Source organism: Cherax quadricarinatus, chromosome 80, assembly GCF_038502225.1.
Source record: "Cherax quadricarinatus isolate ZL_2023a chromosome 80, ASM3850222v1, whole genome shotgun sequence".
NCBI lineage: Eukaryota > Metazoa > Arthropoda > Malacostraca > Decapoda > Parastacidae > Cherax > Cherax quadricarinatus.
Genome location: NC_091371.1, coordinates 19,358,501 through 19,374,773, shown reverse-complemented (window position 1 = coordinate 19,374,773; position 16,273 = coordinate 19,358,501). Strand labels below are relative to the sequence as shown.

General features: G+C 42.0%; 1 protein-coding gene across 4 annotated transcripts in view; it reads left to right on the top strand.

Moving 5' to 3' along the window:
* The window catches only part of LOC128705121 (protein APCDD1-like), a 386,828-nt gene that overhangs the window by 43,036 nt on the left and 327,519 nt on the right, over positions 1 to 16,273 (top strand). For all 4 annotated transcript variants that reach the window (XM_070102216.1, XM_070102214.1, XM_070102215.1 and 1 more), the window contains one exon: positions 10,727 to 10,883. In XM_070102216.1, coding sequence (XP_069958317.1) covers positions 10,846 to 10,883 — 38 coding nt within the window. In that variant the 5' untranslated portion in view covers positions 10,727 to 10,845. The remainder of the gene's footprint in view (positions 1 to 10,726; positions 10,884 to 16,273) is intronic.

The following is a 16,273-nucleotide window of genomic DNA, read 5'->3' as shown; positions in this document are numbered from 1 at the left end:
TTTTATAAACAGCCTCTTTCAGGCACATATTTCATTTAACTTCCTTTCTACAAGTTTGTAACTTAGTGTTCTCGTACATACTTTTATCACTAGATGGTGTTCGATGTACTCTGAAACTATTGACAGAATAAACAGAGATGTTTATCACGACTTTGGAGATTTACAAGTTGACATTCTCAAGAGGCTAGAATGTCTCAGAAGTGTGCATCGTTCCCTTTACAACCCCAAGGCCAGGTTTCGGATGCCGCGAGAGAAGACACGTATGTGCATGTCTCCTTCCACCTGCTGCCCTTGTTTACCTAGTAGTAAATAGGTTCCTGAGTGTTAGTGACTTGTGGGTGATACTCTCGGGATGGTCAGTTAGCAAGAACTCGTTTAAAATTAAGTCCTTTCTAAAATTTTCTCATGCGTTTCAAGATATATTTTTTCATTTATGCTAATGTAAAAATAATAATTTTGTATCAAAAGAAAACTTACCTAACCTTATTACAGCAAGTACAATTTAATTTAGCCAAATCCAACTAAATACATTTAAGATAAGTTTACAATAATTTAATAATAAACAAACACAATTAATTTTTTTTTTCGTTAGGTTCAGACTAATGTTTGCGAAATTATTGCGTACACAAATTTTTGCTTGTCCTATTCGGCAAGAAGTTCGTTGCTATTTAAGCCAAAATAGCAAGTTTTACTTATTCGGCACGACACACACACACACACACACACACACACACACACACACACACACACACACACACACACACACACACACATACACACACACACACACACACACACACACACACACACATATATATATATATATATATATATATATATATATATATATATATATATATATATATATATATATATATATATATATCATTCATGTGAGAAGTCAGGAAAGCGATTGGAATTTCGCTATTCTGCATATTGTGATATCACCTGTTTACTGTGATTTTATTGCATATATATATATATATATATATAATATATATATATATATATATATATATATATATATATATATATATATATATATATATATATATATATATATAATGTCGTGCCGAATAGGCAGAACTTGCGATCTTGGCTTAAATAGCAACGCTCATCTTGCCATATAGGACAAGTGAAAATTTGTGTATGCAATAATTTCGCCAAAATCATTCTGAACCTAACGAAAAAAATATATTTCACTGTGTTTGTTTAGTATTAAATTATTGTAAACAAATCTAAAATATGTTTTGTTGGGTTAGGCTAAAATAAATTGTTCTTGTTATAATAAGGTTAGGTAAGTTTTCTAAGATTCTTTTGGTGCAATATTAAAAATTTTCACATTAGCATTAATAAAAAAAATATATCTTTAATTGTATAAGAAATTTTTTTAGAAAGGACTTAATTTTAAATGAGTTCTTGCTAATTGACCAGTTTTACATATTCGGCACGACATATATATATATATATATATATATATATATATATATATATATATATATATATATATATATATATATATATATATTATATATATGAGGCGGGCCAAAACGACATGGGTTCGAGTCCTTGGCTAGTAGCAGTGTTCTTGATATATATATATATATATATATATATATATATATATATATATATATATATATATATATATATATATATATATATATATATATATATATCAATATCAACAATACGACTAGCCAAGGACTCGAACCCACGTCGTTTTGGCCCACCTCATAGTAAGCGAAAATCACATGATGCTCTAACCCACAGGGCCACCAAATCAGATGTGTCATGGGATTTTCGCTCACCATGAGGTGGGCCAAAACGACATGGGTTCGAGTCCTTGGCTAGTCACAGTGTTGTTATTGATTAAATACCACTCGTTCGTGGTTACAATAATATACATATAAACTTTCCCATTCTGAAAGATTGGAAATAAATATGGTCCAGTGTGTATGACAAGGCAGGGAATGTGCTGGGCTATGTAATGTAATTTAGTGTATAAAGCTCGAGTGTCGAGTGTAGGGTGGTACTTGTAGTGTTAGGTACCTACCAGCTGGTAAGCAGGTATGAGTATGGTAGGTAGAATTGCAGGAAATTGATAGATAAAGGTGGGTTGGTTGGACTTGAGAGCAAGCGATGTGTGACTTCTTCAGCAGCTCGGGTATTTCAGGTATGATCCGTGAGGTTGAGAATTGAATAATGTCTCAGCAGTAGCAGGTGGATGCACTAACCTTCTTTGTACACACGTTGCCACAACACACGTTTTGTCTTTCCTTCATACATTGTCTATAATTGAGGCCCTTAGAAATAGCACGTAGTGGTGTGCTTTATCCGTTTCTGCCACTCTCGCACAGATTTTAAATGATTTTATGCATTTATGTCTCTGATAGTTGCTGGGATCATCGGCTGAGAACAGGCTTCATAAATTGGAAAGTAAATGTTAAAAGAATAACAAGCTAGTAAGTAGCGCATAGGAAGTATGTTGAATACACTCAGAAATTTGTAAAAAAAAAATCCTGTCATAGTATCCATGAGCTAAAGAAAAATCAGTAATCCTTGCAGAGTGCATAATATTTAACAGACTTCCTTTTCACACCTGTATGACAGAAGGATAGTACCTCCCTGGATGATTGATGCTTACCACCTGTTGAAAATCCTCGAGGGAGCATCCATGTTGCTTGGTCAAGACTCAAAATTATCCTAGATATAACTTTTGTGAACGATTTGGGGATGTTAATTAGACTTGGTGAAAGAGACAAGGTAATAATAATATATACATTAAGCGCTGCAGGGAGGGATGGTGAAGTAGTAGTAATCAGCGGCTAAGAGGGAATGAGGGTCAGGAGTGTGCATGGTGAGAGGGTAAGAGGTGAGAGATGGGCGGGTAGGGAGGGAGGTGAGAAATGTCAGCTAGTTCAATACAAAATCAGTTTAATGATAATTTTTCATCCATAAATGTAATTAGTGGACGAATGAAGGCTAGTTGAAGGGATCGGTTCCCGTGTTGAGGGAGGGACTTATGGTGGGGAGAGTGTGTGGTGATTGTGAGGGTAGGGATGTCTCCTGGTGGGGAGTGTGAGGATAGGGCTCCCCTGGTAAAGAGTGTGAGAGAGCATGCCCCGTAAGGATCAGACCGCCCACAAAGCCTTACTCCCCGCCCACCAACACACCCACACTCATATTACACTGCAAACTTGAATTTCTAGTGCTTAATATATCTATTTATGTATTTTTCCATCATGCTAAATTGTCAAGTCTAGTGATCAACAGTGCTTTTACTGTCTTATGTTACTGATGCTAATAGTATTGTACACTCCTTGGTTACTACCACACTCCCATGGTAGGTCCTTAATATTTGGTACATGAAAGGAAACTGGTAAGTTTGGAAGATCAAATATCTTACTAGGAAATACTGCCTAGCCTACTTCATGGGTGAGCGGTGGTTGACTCATGGGAGGAGGCTCGTATCCTAGCTGAACTGGTGAGGTGGTTGAAAAACTCGGCCACCCCTCCTCTATACCGTAGTTGAGGGATCTTCACCAGAAACTCGCAGTTATGACGACGTTTCGGTTGTCCTGGACCATTATGAAATCATAACTTGACAATGGTTCATGACTAACGGAAACGTCATCATAAGGTTCCTCTCCAAAGTGCGGGTTTCCCGTGAACTGTTCCAGCCACGGTATTGTTACTTGTATTCTTGAGGGCTTTTGCTCCGTCATTAGTTTTCAGAATTACCGTAGTGCATTCTCCATGGGAAACTGGAACAGAATTCTTCCTCCGTAAGCCATGCGTGTCGTAAGAGGAGTCTAAAATGCCGGGAGCAAGGGGCTAGTGACACCTGTATGAATTACTAAATTTAAAAAAAAAAAAAAATTAAGTTTTTCCTTTTAGGTCACCTTGCCTCGGTGATACGGCCGGTTCGTTGAAAAACAAAATTCTAGGCTCTCCGGCGGTTGAAGACCGCCGGAGAACAGTAGAGTCTAAGAACGAGAGTTACGCGTAATGGTTCTTGGCGGTTTAATTTTTTTTTTATTTAGAAGTGTCAAGACGGAAGCTATGGCACCATGGGAACATAACAAAGTGTCCTGGGGTAGTGTTCTTAAGTTTTCCCGGCGAGGGTCCAGCGATATTACGCTTTATATTCTATAATCACTTCACCTCTCATCGGCAATTACTGTTTAAATTGATTCACCTGCTGAAGAGGTCTAAAATTAATGATTAGCGTTTCATTTTTCGAAATTCCAGAATATTGAATTACCGCTCTGGTGTAATTGAGAAGACTGCTTGCCATTAACTACACCTGAGGTCGTTCGTGTATGACTGATTCCAGTTAACGGTAAATGATGGTTTAATTAACCCAGGCTACTCCCTGAAAAATAGAAACCATATGAGAGGTACCCTTGTGCAGTGAGTCTCACTGGATCCTCGATATTGGAAATAATTTGAGCCTTGTCGGCGTCTCTCCCTGTGGTATTACGCGATATTACAGCATCTACCTCCTTCCAATGTCATTTCTTCTTCACTTGTATGGTTTTAATTGGTCAAATGGACAGCAATGTATGGTTCTTGCTATCCCCTAAACTTTTCAAGGGATATTGCAAGACAGACAATTACTCCATCAACAGACTTCCTGGAGCGGTTGACTAGTAATATCGTTACTTGCCTCTGTACTGTAGCAGGTATTGGTTTCAATTTGGAAAAAAAAAATATTTCAATGTAGATTCAGCTTTCTCCACACTTCCATTTTTGACTGCGGAGGGGGAGGGCAGGGGGGAAGAGACAACTAGGTTAACCTGATATTGTCAGTTGAAGGAAGTTAGTTCCTGCTTGTCCTCACATGAGGTGTCATGATCTCGGTATGTTTTTAGTCACACTATTGGTTTTAATCATTTTTTTTTTCTTATTTTTTAGCTTGTTTACTATATGTACTTGTTCTTTGTTCTTTATTCAGTAATGTAATTTGTGCAGATCCTGATGATGGTGCATGATCAGCGAAACGTTGAACTGTTAAATAAACATTTTAGAAGACAGAGCCTTGTATGTCACCTTATGCATTATGTGGAGTTTTACATATCCATACACACATATAAATAAGCATATATACATACATACACACGTAAATATAGTGATTTTTAATCAGCGTCCGCTATCTTAGCTTATAAAGCAGTAATCGTCATTGTGACCAAGTAGCAAACATTCATTTTGCAAGAGCTCCGCTAAAATCATTCTAAGCACCACGAAACAACTGTACATCTTCAATGTTACTAGAGATACCTAGGCTGACATAAGATAACTTTGGTAGGATTCATTTAAATTGTATTGCATTAATTTTATCGAAGGATTAGGCGAGGTTACTAAGTTAACTTTGAAAAATTAACCATTTTCATAACATTAATTTACAAAATTGTATCACTCAGTTCATAGGACAAAACATTCATTGGGGAGTTTTGTTTTTTGACCTGTTTTGTTTAAAAAATACACCTCCACACCTCCCCCCCCCCACACACACACACGCATACATTAATCCAGGAGCCGGCCAACGTGACTCGTTACTCTTATGAATGAAGCTGGACATGACAGTGCTGAAACTAGGATGACGGGAGGGGGGGGGGTTCCTCACACTCTTACATGATACAGACGAGTGTGTGCGCATGCGTCTGTACATCAGTACGTGTGCACTCTCTTAGCTTTCTTGGCTGCTGAGAAGAGACCTCTCACAACACCCACTTTTAGTCTGCCTTGACTAACATTTACTGGATTCTGACCTTCTTGTCCTGTCATACCTACCCTTGAAGCTGTGAATGTAGTTTGTCTTCACCTCTTCCTCATCTTGCTAATTGCCCTACTCTATTATCTTGAGATAAAATTAATATTTTCAATATCTTTAGGCTCAACTAAGTCTTTACTCTCACTCGTGATCTTAGGTCAGGTCTCCGGCAGTCTCTGTTTGCCTTACTGAATCCTATATTAGGATTTAACATGTTATTACGTTATCCCTCACCGCCACTCCTCCAGTGTTGTCAGTTTCAATTAATTCTCTTCACATATTGAATTCCTCTCAGCATTGGGATAAGATTTGTTTCAAACCTTTAAACCTTCTCTAGTTTCTGAACATACTGGATCAGGTTATGACTCCATCTTGGAACTATATATTCTATAATAGGTCGGACACTTGTGCACAGTGACCTAAATTATTCCTTACTGAGGGCTATCTCTTTCCTTTTTCCATTTCACCTGATTGGCATGCCTTTTTTTTTTTTGTCAAGCCCGGCTTTTCCATTTTCAGTCTCATTGTGTTTTATTTAGGAAGCCTCTCATTCCTCTATAATGTCTTCCGTAGTCCTGTTTTCCGCTCATGTCTTCCTCTCTTTCCTGCCCTAATCCTATGAGCAATTCACTTAGGGTAAAGATCGGATCCAAATAAGAACATAAGAACATAAGAACGAAGGAACACTGCAGAAGGCCTACTGGCCCATGCAAGGCAGGTCCAAGTCTCCTACCGGCTTAAGCCAATGCACCCAACCTAGTCAGGTCAGGTCACATTGACTTAAGGGAGGAACACGGCAACCGACCTGGTAGCACAAGCTATCAGGTCTAACTCACACCCACCCACATCTACTCATGTATTTATCCAACCTATTTTTAAAGCTACACAACGTTCTGGCCTCTATAACGGTATTTGGGAGTTTGTTCCACTCATCCACAACTCTATTACCAAACCAGTACTTTCCTATATCCTTCCTGAATCTGAATTTTTCCAACTTAAAACCATTGCTGCGAGTCCTGTCTAGGCTAGATATTTTCAGCACACTATTTACATCCCCTTTATTTATTCCTGTCTTCCATTTATACACCTCAATCATATCCCCCCTAATTCTACGTCTTTCTAGAGAGTGCAGTTTCAGGGCCCTTAGTCTATCCTCATAGGGAAGGTTTCTGATACATGGGATCAACTTTGTCATCCTCCTTTGTACATTTTCCAGAGAATTTATATCCATTCTGTAATACGGTGACCAAAACTGTGCAGCATAATCTAAATGAGGCCTAACCAAGGATGTATAGAGTTGAAGAACAACCTGAGGACTCCTATTATTTATGCTTCTTGATATGAAGCCAAGGATTCTATTAGCTTTATTGCGAACACTTATGCACTGTTGTCTTGGTTTCAGATTACTGCTAACCAGAACTCCTAAATCTTTTTCGCAATCCGTAATATTAAGATCTACATTATTTAGTTTATATGTGGCATGGTTATTGTCCTGTCCAACATTTAGAACTTTGCATTTGTCTATATTAAACTGCATCTGCCACTTCTCCGACCACTGCATCAGTCTATTCAAATCTTCCTGGAGTGCTCGAATGTCCTCGTCAGAATGAATTCGACGGCCTATTTTGGTGTCATCGGCAAACTTGCCGATGTCGCTCTTTATGCCCTCATCTATGTCGTTTATGTAGATTGTGAACAGCAGGGGGCCCAACACTGACCCCTGTGGAACACCGCTCGTGACGCTTCCCCACTCTGATTTCTCCCCATTTATGCAAACTCTCTGCTGCCTATTTGTCAACCATGCCTCTATCCAGGAAAAAATTTCTCCTCCTATTCCATGTGCTTTAATTTTCCTCAATAGTCTCTGATGTGGGACCCTGTCAAAAGCCTTACTGAAGTCCATATACACAATATCATATTCATTACCATGATCTACCTCCTCAAATACCTTAGTGAAAAAAGTTAATAAATTCGTAAGGCAGGAACGCCCCTTTGTAAAACCATGCTGAGATTCGTTGATTAATTTATGCTTTTCAAGGTGGCTACGAACTGCCTCGGCAATTATTGATTCCATAAATTTTCCCACTATGGAGGTTAGGCTTATTGGTCTATAGTTCGAAGCTAAGGACCTGTCACCTGTTTTGAAAATAGGTATCACATTTGCCATTTTCCACTTATCTGGCACCATGCCAGTTTGTAGTGATATGTTGAAAAGATTAGCCAAAGGTGTGCTAAGCTCCTCTTTACATTCCTTTAGAACCCTTGCATACAGTTCATCAGGGCCTGGGGATTTGTTAGGTTTTAATTTATCTATTTGCCTAAGGACCATGTCACTTGTGACCCTAATAGTGCACAGTTTATTATCGTCCTGTTCTACATAATTTATCATTACTGGAATATCGCTGGTATCCTCCTGTGTAAAAACTGAGAGGAAGTATGTGTTAAAAATTCTACACATTTCCTTATCACTGTCAGTGAGCTGACCCGAGGAACTTTTGAGTGGGCCTATCTTGTCCCTGATCTTACTTCTGTATACCTGAAAGAATCCTTTTGGGTTAGTCTTCGATTCTCTTGCAACTTTAACCTCATAATCTCTTTTTGCTTTTCTAATTCCCTTTTTTATTTCTCTCTTTAACTGAATATATCGATTTCTCAATTGCCCCTCTCCTCTTTTGATTTGCCTATATATGCCTCTCTTTTGACCAATCAGATATTTTAATCTATTGTTCATCCATTTAGGATCATTTTTGTTTGATCTGATTTCCCTATTTGGAACATAATTTGACTGAGCAGCTAGAACTATGCCCTGGAAAGCATCATATCGGCAACCATCACCACCTACCTGACCCTTAGTCAGGTCATTCCAGTTCAGCCCACCTAAGTAATTTTTCAGTCCTATGAAATCAGCCAAGCGAAAGTCAGGGACGGAGACTTGATTGCCATTATTAGGGGAATTCCATGATATATTAAAACTGAGTGATTTGTGATCACTTTCCCCAAGCTCATCATTAACCTCAAGATTATTAATTAGTGTTTCCCTACTGGCAAGAACCAAGTCAAGGAGGTTATTTCCCCTAGTTGGCTCTGTCACAAACTGTTTTAAAAAACAATCCTGGATCGTATCAAGAAAGTCACCTGACTCTAAATTTCCTGTCAAATTGCTCCAGTCAATCTGTCTATAGTTGAAATCTCCCATTAGCACAACATTTTCTTATGTAGATGCCTTACGAATTTCGTCCCATAGAAGTTTACTGCACTCCCTATCAAGATTTGGGTCCCTGTAAATCACACCCAAAATTAGTTTTTCTCGGCCCTCGAGAAGCTGTAACCAAACAGATTCAGTGGCTGACGCTTCTAATTTAATATCTTGTCTAACACAACAATTTAAATTGTGCTGGTTTATCCGCTCAGTTTCTTGTAATTGTATATGCTGGCTCAAAAGTTTTCTATTGCACTGTCCTTCAGTCCTGTGTGTGTGGGAATGTGCCTGAGCGTGCGTGCTTATCTGTACACGCGTGCTTTTAACTGCATAACTGACCAACATATATTTTTTATCTGTATGATGATACTTCACTTTACGTAGCTGCTTCTGCATGGATGACAGGATGAGGTGAGGGAGAAATGGATATGTGGGATTAGCATGAGGGAGCAGACTGAGAGATCGTGGGGAGGGTGTTTTTGGGGGTGAAGATTGAGGAGTGTGAGGGAGGGTATAGTGAAGTGGGTGGGAGTTTAGTGGGGGTGTGAGTAAGGGATGGGGAGAATAAATCAGTCAGCATTAAACGAGGGATTTAGAAATGCGTTTTGAAGAGCAGTCTGGTAAACACTCAAGAGGCATTCAGACAGGTACTCAGGTTGGTATTTAGGTAATCAGATAGCAGGCAGGCACTCAGGTTGGCACTAAAGCTGGCAATCAGGTAGCAGGCAGGCACTCAAGTTGGTACGAAAACTGGTAATCAGGTAATAGGCAGGCACTCTGGCAGTCAGGCAGGGATTCTTAATATGTGGCCCCTTTCCCTGGTATGTTTAAATTTCCTGGACTCCATTAGGCATCCTAGAGGACGTGACTCAGGCATCCTAGAGGACTTGACTCAGGCATCCTAGAGGACCTGGCTCAGAGGACTTGATCAGGCTAGAGGACTTGACTTTAGAGGACAGGTCCTAGTCCAGGCATAGAGGACCTGGAGAGGACCTGGACTCTTTCAGGCATCCTAGAGGAACTGAACTCTTTCAGGCATCCTAGAGGATCTGAATTTTTCAGGTATCGTAGAGAACCTGGACTCTCAGGTATCGTAGAGAACCTGGACTCTTTCAGGCATCCTAGAGGACCTGACTTTCAGGCATCCTAGAGGACCTGGACTCTTTCAGGCATCCTAAAGGACCTGAACTCTTTCAGGCATCCTAGAGGATCTGAATTTTTCAGGTATCCTAGAGGACCTGGACTCTTTCAGGTATCCTAGAGGACCTGGACTCTTTCAGTTATCCTAAAGGACCTGGACTCACAAGTGTCCTTCAGTTATCCTACAAGTCCTAAACTCGCTCCTTCAGGTATCCTACAGATCCTAAACACTCCTTCGGGTATCCTACAGTGCCTAGACTCCTTCAGATTCCCTACAAATTCTGGGGTCTCTGTGGAGGGAAGAAAAGGAATGATTCCCGTGCAGTTTTAACACTAGAATAACACTGCAAGACAAGCTAACGTGGGATGGAAATCTTCAGCTCTAGAGTTCCATCCCCTGTGACCTGTCTTACATTATTAAGATCGCCTGTCTGCCATTGTATTACATTGTAAACTAAATGATCTATGATGAAGTAACTAGGTAACTTGCACTTAAATAGAATTTGTAATTATGATTAGTGTTAATAGTAACGTTCATTTTATTAGTGGTGTTGTAATGATATTGTTTTTACCACTATATTATTGTAATTATTATTATTAAATGTTGTCAGGATGTGTGGTAGGAGCGTGTAATGGGCACCTGGTGACCAACCTGGTGAACAATGCTGCCCTGCCCACTTGCCCCGCCCTCCTGCACGCCGCCACCCATCCACCCAGGTTCTCTGCGCCCATGCCCCCTGACCTACGTGGCAAGTGGCTCTCAACCAGGTCAGTCATTACCTCTTCATTTTACTCGGGGGTCATCGACCCCCATGCCTGATTTAACACCTGGCCTCCTGGTTGATGATATAAACACAAGCAGTTAAATTCCTATTTTTAAGGAATAAAATCATCTGGATGATAGTGTGCCGGGAATTTTTTTTTAATTACCCTTTTGCAATCAAAATGCTTTTAAATTTTACAAAGTATTTGTTGTACATCAGTTACAATGGTATCAAAAGCTAAACGTGGTGTGCAAAGGTAATGAGAGGTCTACAAAGGTAGTCAGACGTTTACAGCGGTAATCAGACAAACCTCTGTTCCAAAAGTCTGTTTATGGAAAACTTTAAATTGGAGCTGACATTAAGTCGAGTATATGAATAGCAGTGCTATATGACCCTTGTGGGTTTAGCGTTTAGTTTTGATTGTAATATGAATAGCTATGTTTTCCAGACTATAAACATGCACAATATTAGTGTCAAATTGTTCTGGTGGCATTTTATGGCACATCTTGTGTGTCAAGCCAGCTGAGGGTATGATTTGTAAGATGTTATTAGTGTCGAGTAGTTGTGGTGGCAATAGATGTATGGCATGTCTTGTGACCAGTGAGCAACCCACATCAGTGCTTAAAACCAACACATCAACGAACTCACAGGCACCATCACGTAAGTGCTGAAACGAGCACTTAAGCCTAGTTACAGTAGCATCAGCACCACACCCATGATCAGACCATCTCACCATCACCAACACAATCACCGTCACCAAAACAACGACACTTTATCTCCCAACGTCACAGTTATCAAATCAAACTACAAAGAGTCGTTCTATACTCTTATTGAGCAAGAGGACACACTCCACAGAACCCAAACTGAATGATGACACTCCAAAGGACCCGCACTGAGTGATGACAAAGTATCATACAGCAAGGAACGGCTCACCCAGATTTTTTTATTATCTTTCCATCATTGTTATTGTGGTTGTTTATTCATCAGGCAGAAATTACCCGACTATGAATCTTTGTTACAGGATAGAAGGTTGGCTGGTGACGACACTGTGGCCAAGGAAGGGCAGGGAACAAAATCTAAAGACGCTCTTAAAAGTAACGTAGCCATTAGCTATGACCGCTGACTTACCACTACTGGACTACGACCTCTGACTTACCGTTTATCCACTAAATAGATTGATTGGCACGAGGAAGGCAGGGAGAGAACTAGTATAATAAAGGGGGTGTAAACAGTGACTAACCTATATAGAGTTGATATCACTCACCTCACTGCTACCGTCTCTCAGCTGCCTCATTGGTCTGATCCTAAATGTTACTTCCTCCTTGAAGGGAGCACAGACAGCCTTTCTCTTGTTTCTCTTTCTCCTCAAGCACCAGGCCCTTCCCTTTATCCACTCATCCAATCCTGCTACACCAGTGACTCGAAATTTTTCGTTGGTGAACTTGTGACACTCGTGGCAGGTGTTGAGCAGAGTGATCACCTCGCCTGTCTCCTGTACCTTGTCATTAAGTCACAGGGAAGCTGTATAGAGAGCACTAAAGCTGGTTCATGGACGATGCCACGCTAGCTGACACTGCAGATTGTTTACACAGGATATCAAGAAATTCAAAACATTGAGAGGACTTAGATTTCCAAACTCCTCAAAATGTGAATTGTCTTTTTGATCAAGTGATAGCTGCCGTGCCAAGGGTGTCAATATTTATCAACTGGCCTCTCCTCGGTGCTCCATTTGGGTCTGTAAGCGCCCTACTATTCTGTATCCTCCACCAGCCCCAGGGTAGATACGGTATCCTTCAATAATACTAGAAAAAGTCCTAAACCATTCTCTGGCTGACTCACAGTAGGTGCAAAACAAGCGTCCCGCAGACTGGATGCACTCTACATACAGTACCAGACTTCCTTGCCAGCCTTCTTATCCGTCTCCACGGCATAAAATGAACTTAAGATTCTAGCAGAACGTGAAGGTAACTTATGGGAAGTGTGCGACTCCCAGCTTCACTAATGGTACCAATCTGTGAGATGCTCTCACAGCTGCAATAAAAGTAGTCTGTGGGATACTATCACAGACCGGCTGCAAGTGTCCCAGGTTTTACCAAAGACGTGGGTGTTTTAGGCTTAAGAAAATTTTTGGAGACCCATAAAGCTACCGGCTTCTTTTTCCAGCACCAGTTTGGCCTTCTAGGAGCAACACCTAGGTATCTTTATTGATGAAGATGCAAATGTGTTGCAAATGTGTCTTATTCAACATATTGTCTATGCTGTATACCACTAATCCATTAATTAATTAATTCATGTAATAATTATCCATTATTTTTTTCATTGACTGATAAATTATATTTGTGTAGTCAAATGTGTAATTACGATGTTTTGCACAGAAGGTAGCTGGCGTGTAGGCAGTCCACCTTGTCTGTCAGACGTGAAGTATGCTGAATCGGTAGCATGCAGGTTATATAGACACATAGACTAGAGCGTAGTTCATTAGCTATGGGGTCCATCAGGCAGACGCAAATGAGGTAGCCAGAGCCAAGATCCTTGGGAAGAGCTTGATGGTCCTAAGGGCAGCTGGGCAGTGAGTGAGGGCGAGCACTGGCCACGAGGACAGACCTAGGTGCCAGCCTCCCCTGGCGGCCTGGCTGGCACTCTCGGAAACTGGCCGTAGGGTTAGGTACGGTTCGTCAGGAAACAGGACAAGTGTTTCCTGACGCGGGTCTTAGTCATATGATGATGACCCGCCGTTGGAGCTTTTGGCTTACCGGCCCACCCCCTTTAAAAATTATATTCATAATCATAAACATTTGTCACTGGCCGTAGGCTAGCAATTCCCCCTACGGGAATAGGCATACTGTCTACAAATGACGTATACACTCGATAAAGCCACTTGGACAGAAAAGGGAAACACAGGGAAAAGAGATGTATATAGATGCCATTGAATCAGGGAGCCTTCAGCAGATAACCCAGGCAGCAATATACATATATCTTGACCTGTACTTCAATTTTGTAAGTGCTTTTTTCCTTTTAATCGATCAGTGTGTACTCACCTGTTTGTGGTTGCAGGGGTTGATTCACAGCTCGTGTGTGTGTGTGTGTGTGTGTGTGTGTGTGTGTGTGTGTGTGTGTGTGTGTGTGTGTGTGTGTGTGTGTGTGTGTGTGTGTGTCTGTGTCTGTGTAGACAGATTCATAAAGATTATCTCATGTTCATTCTCTCAGTGCTCTCACATAGCGTGGAGAAACCAAATAAAATATAAAATGTATATTGGCTAGGAACTCAGGTTGCCGGAACTGAGTTTTTCTATATAAACAAAAACTCCAGAATGACTTCAAAATGGTCAGGTATGGCGGATGAGCAGGTGTGGGAGGGGCTAATTTATGGTCATGTTCACCACGCAACAGCACCTATCTTCGGTACTTAATTACCCTGGGAGGCTGTAACAAGGGACAATTATCTGTCAGGATGGTGTACTGGTGAGTGGGCGAGGCGCACCCACACACTACCTCCGCGTCATGCTTCTTATGTTTATTAGTGGCTTAATTGGTCGGTGTGGTTAAGCAATAACACGGTGATTACGGGAAGGTAAGTTAATGACCAGGTGTGTAGGTGGGATGTCTAGTGGGGATAGTGGGAGAACAAGCCGTCACTGATTCTACTATCATCACTAACACTGCTACTATCATCACTATTACCACCAGTACTACTACAACCACCACTGTATGTAACACTACACTGGTAGACAGGCAGGCAGTCAGGTCCGGCTGTCAGGAACCAAATATTTGCAGAGGTTTTTCACAAACCCTTCACACGGAGGTGTGACCTCCACCTCCATCACCATCCACCACTTACTGGCAGGGTCTTACCTGTCATGCAGCTGTGGCCCCCACCACTTACTGGCAGGGTCTTACCTGTCATGCAGCTGTGGCCTCCACCACTTACTGGCAGGGTCTTACCCGTCATGCAGGTGCGGCCTCCACCACTTACTGGCAGGGTCTTACCTGTCATGCAGCTGTGGCCTCCACTTACTGGCAGGGTCTTACCTGTCATGCAGCTGAGGCCTCCACCACTTACTGGCAGGGTCTTACCTGTCATGCAGCTGTGGCCTCCACTTACTGGCAGGGTCTTACCTGTCATGCAGCTGTGGCCTCCACCACTTACTGGCAGGGCCTTACCTGTCATGCAGCTGTAGTCCCCACTACTTACTGGCAGGGTCTTACCTATCATGCAGCTGTGGTCTCCACCACTTACAGGCAGGGTCTTACCTATCATGCAGCTGTGGTCTCCACCACTTACTGGCAGGGTCTTACCTATCATGCAGCTGTGGTCTCCATTTACTGGCAGGGTCTTACCTATCATGCAGCTGTGGTCTCCGCATACTGGCAGGGTCTTACCTATCATGCAGCTGTGGTCTCCACCACTTACTGGCAGGGTCTTACCTATCATGCAGCTGTGGTCTCCACTTACTGGGAGGGTCTTACCTATTATGCAGCTGTGGCCTCCACCACTTACTGGCAGGGTCTTACCCGTCATGCAGGTGCGGCCTCCACCACTTACTGGCAGGGTCTTACCTGTCATGCAGCTGTGGCCTCCACTTACTGGCAGGGTCTTACCTGTCATGCAGCTGAGGCCTCCACCACTTACTGGCAGGGTCTTACCTGTCATGCAGCTGTGGCCTCCACTTACTGGCAGGGTCTTACCTGTCATGCAGCTGTGGCCTCCACCACTTACTGGCAGGGCCTTACCTGTCATGCAGCTGTAGTCCCCACTACTTACTGGCAGGGTCTTACCTATCATGCAGCTGTAGTCCCCACTACTTACTGGCAGGGTCTTACCTATCATGCAGCTGTGGTCTCCACCACTTACAGGCAGGGTCTTACCTATCATGCAGCTGTGGTCTCCACCACTTACTGGCAGGGTCTTACCTATCATGCAGCTGTGGTCTCCATTTACTGGCAGGGTCTTACCTATCATGCAGCTGTGGTCTCCGCATACTGGCAGGGTCTTACCTATCATGCAGCTGTGGTCTCCACCACTTACTGGCAGGGTCTTACCTATCATGCAGCTGTGGTCTCCACTTACTGGGAGGGTCTTACCTATCATGCAGCTGTGGTCTCCACCACTTACTGGCAGGGTCTTACCTATCATGCAGCTGTGGTTCCACCACTTACTGGCAGGGTCTTACATATCATGCAGCTGTGGTCTCCTCCACTTACTGGCAGGGTCTTACCTATCATACAGCTGTGGTCTTCACCACTTACTGGCAGGGTCTTACCTGTCATGCAGCTGTGGCCTCCACCACTTACTGGCAGGGTCTTACCTGTCATGCAGCTGTGGTTTCCACCACTTACAGGCAGGGTCTTACCTATCATGCAGCTGTGGTCTCCACCACTTACAGGCAGGGTCTT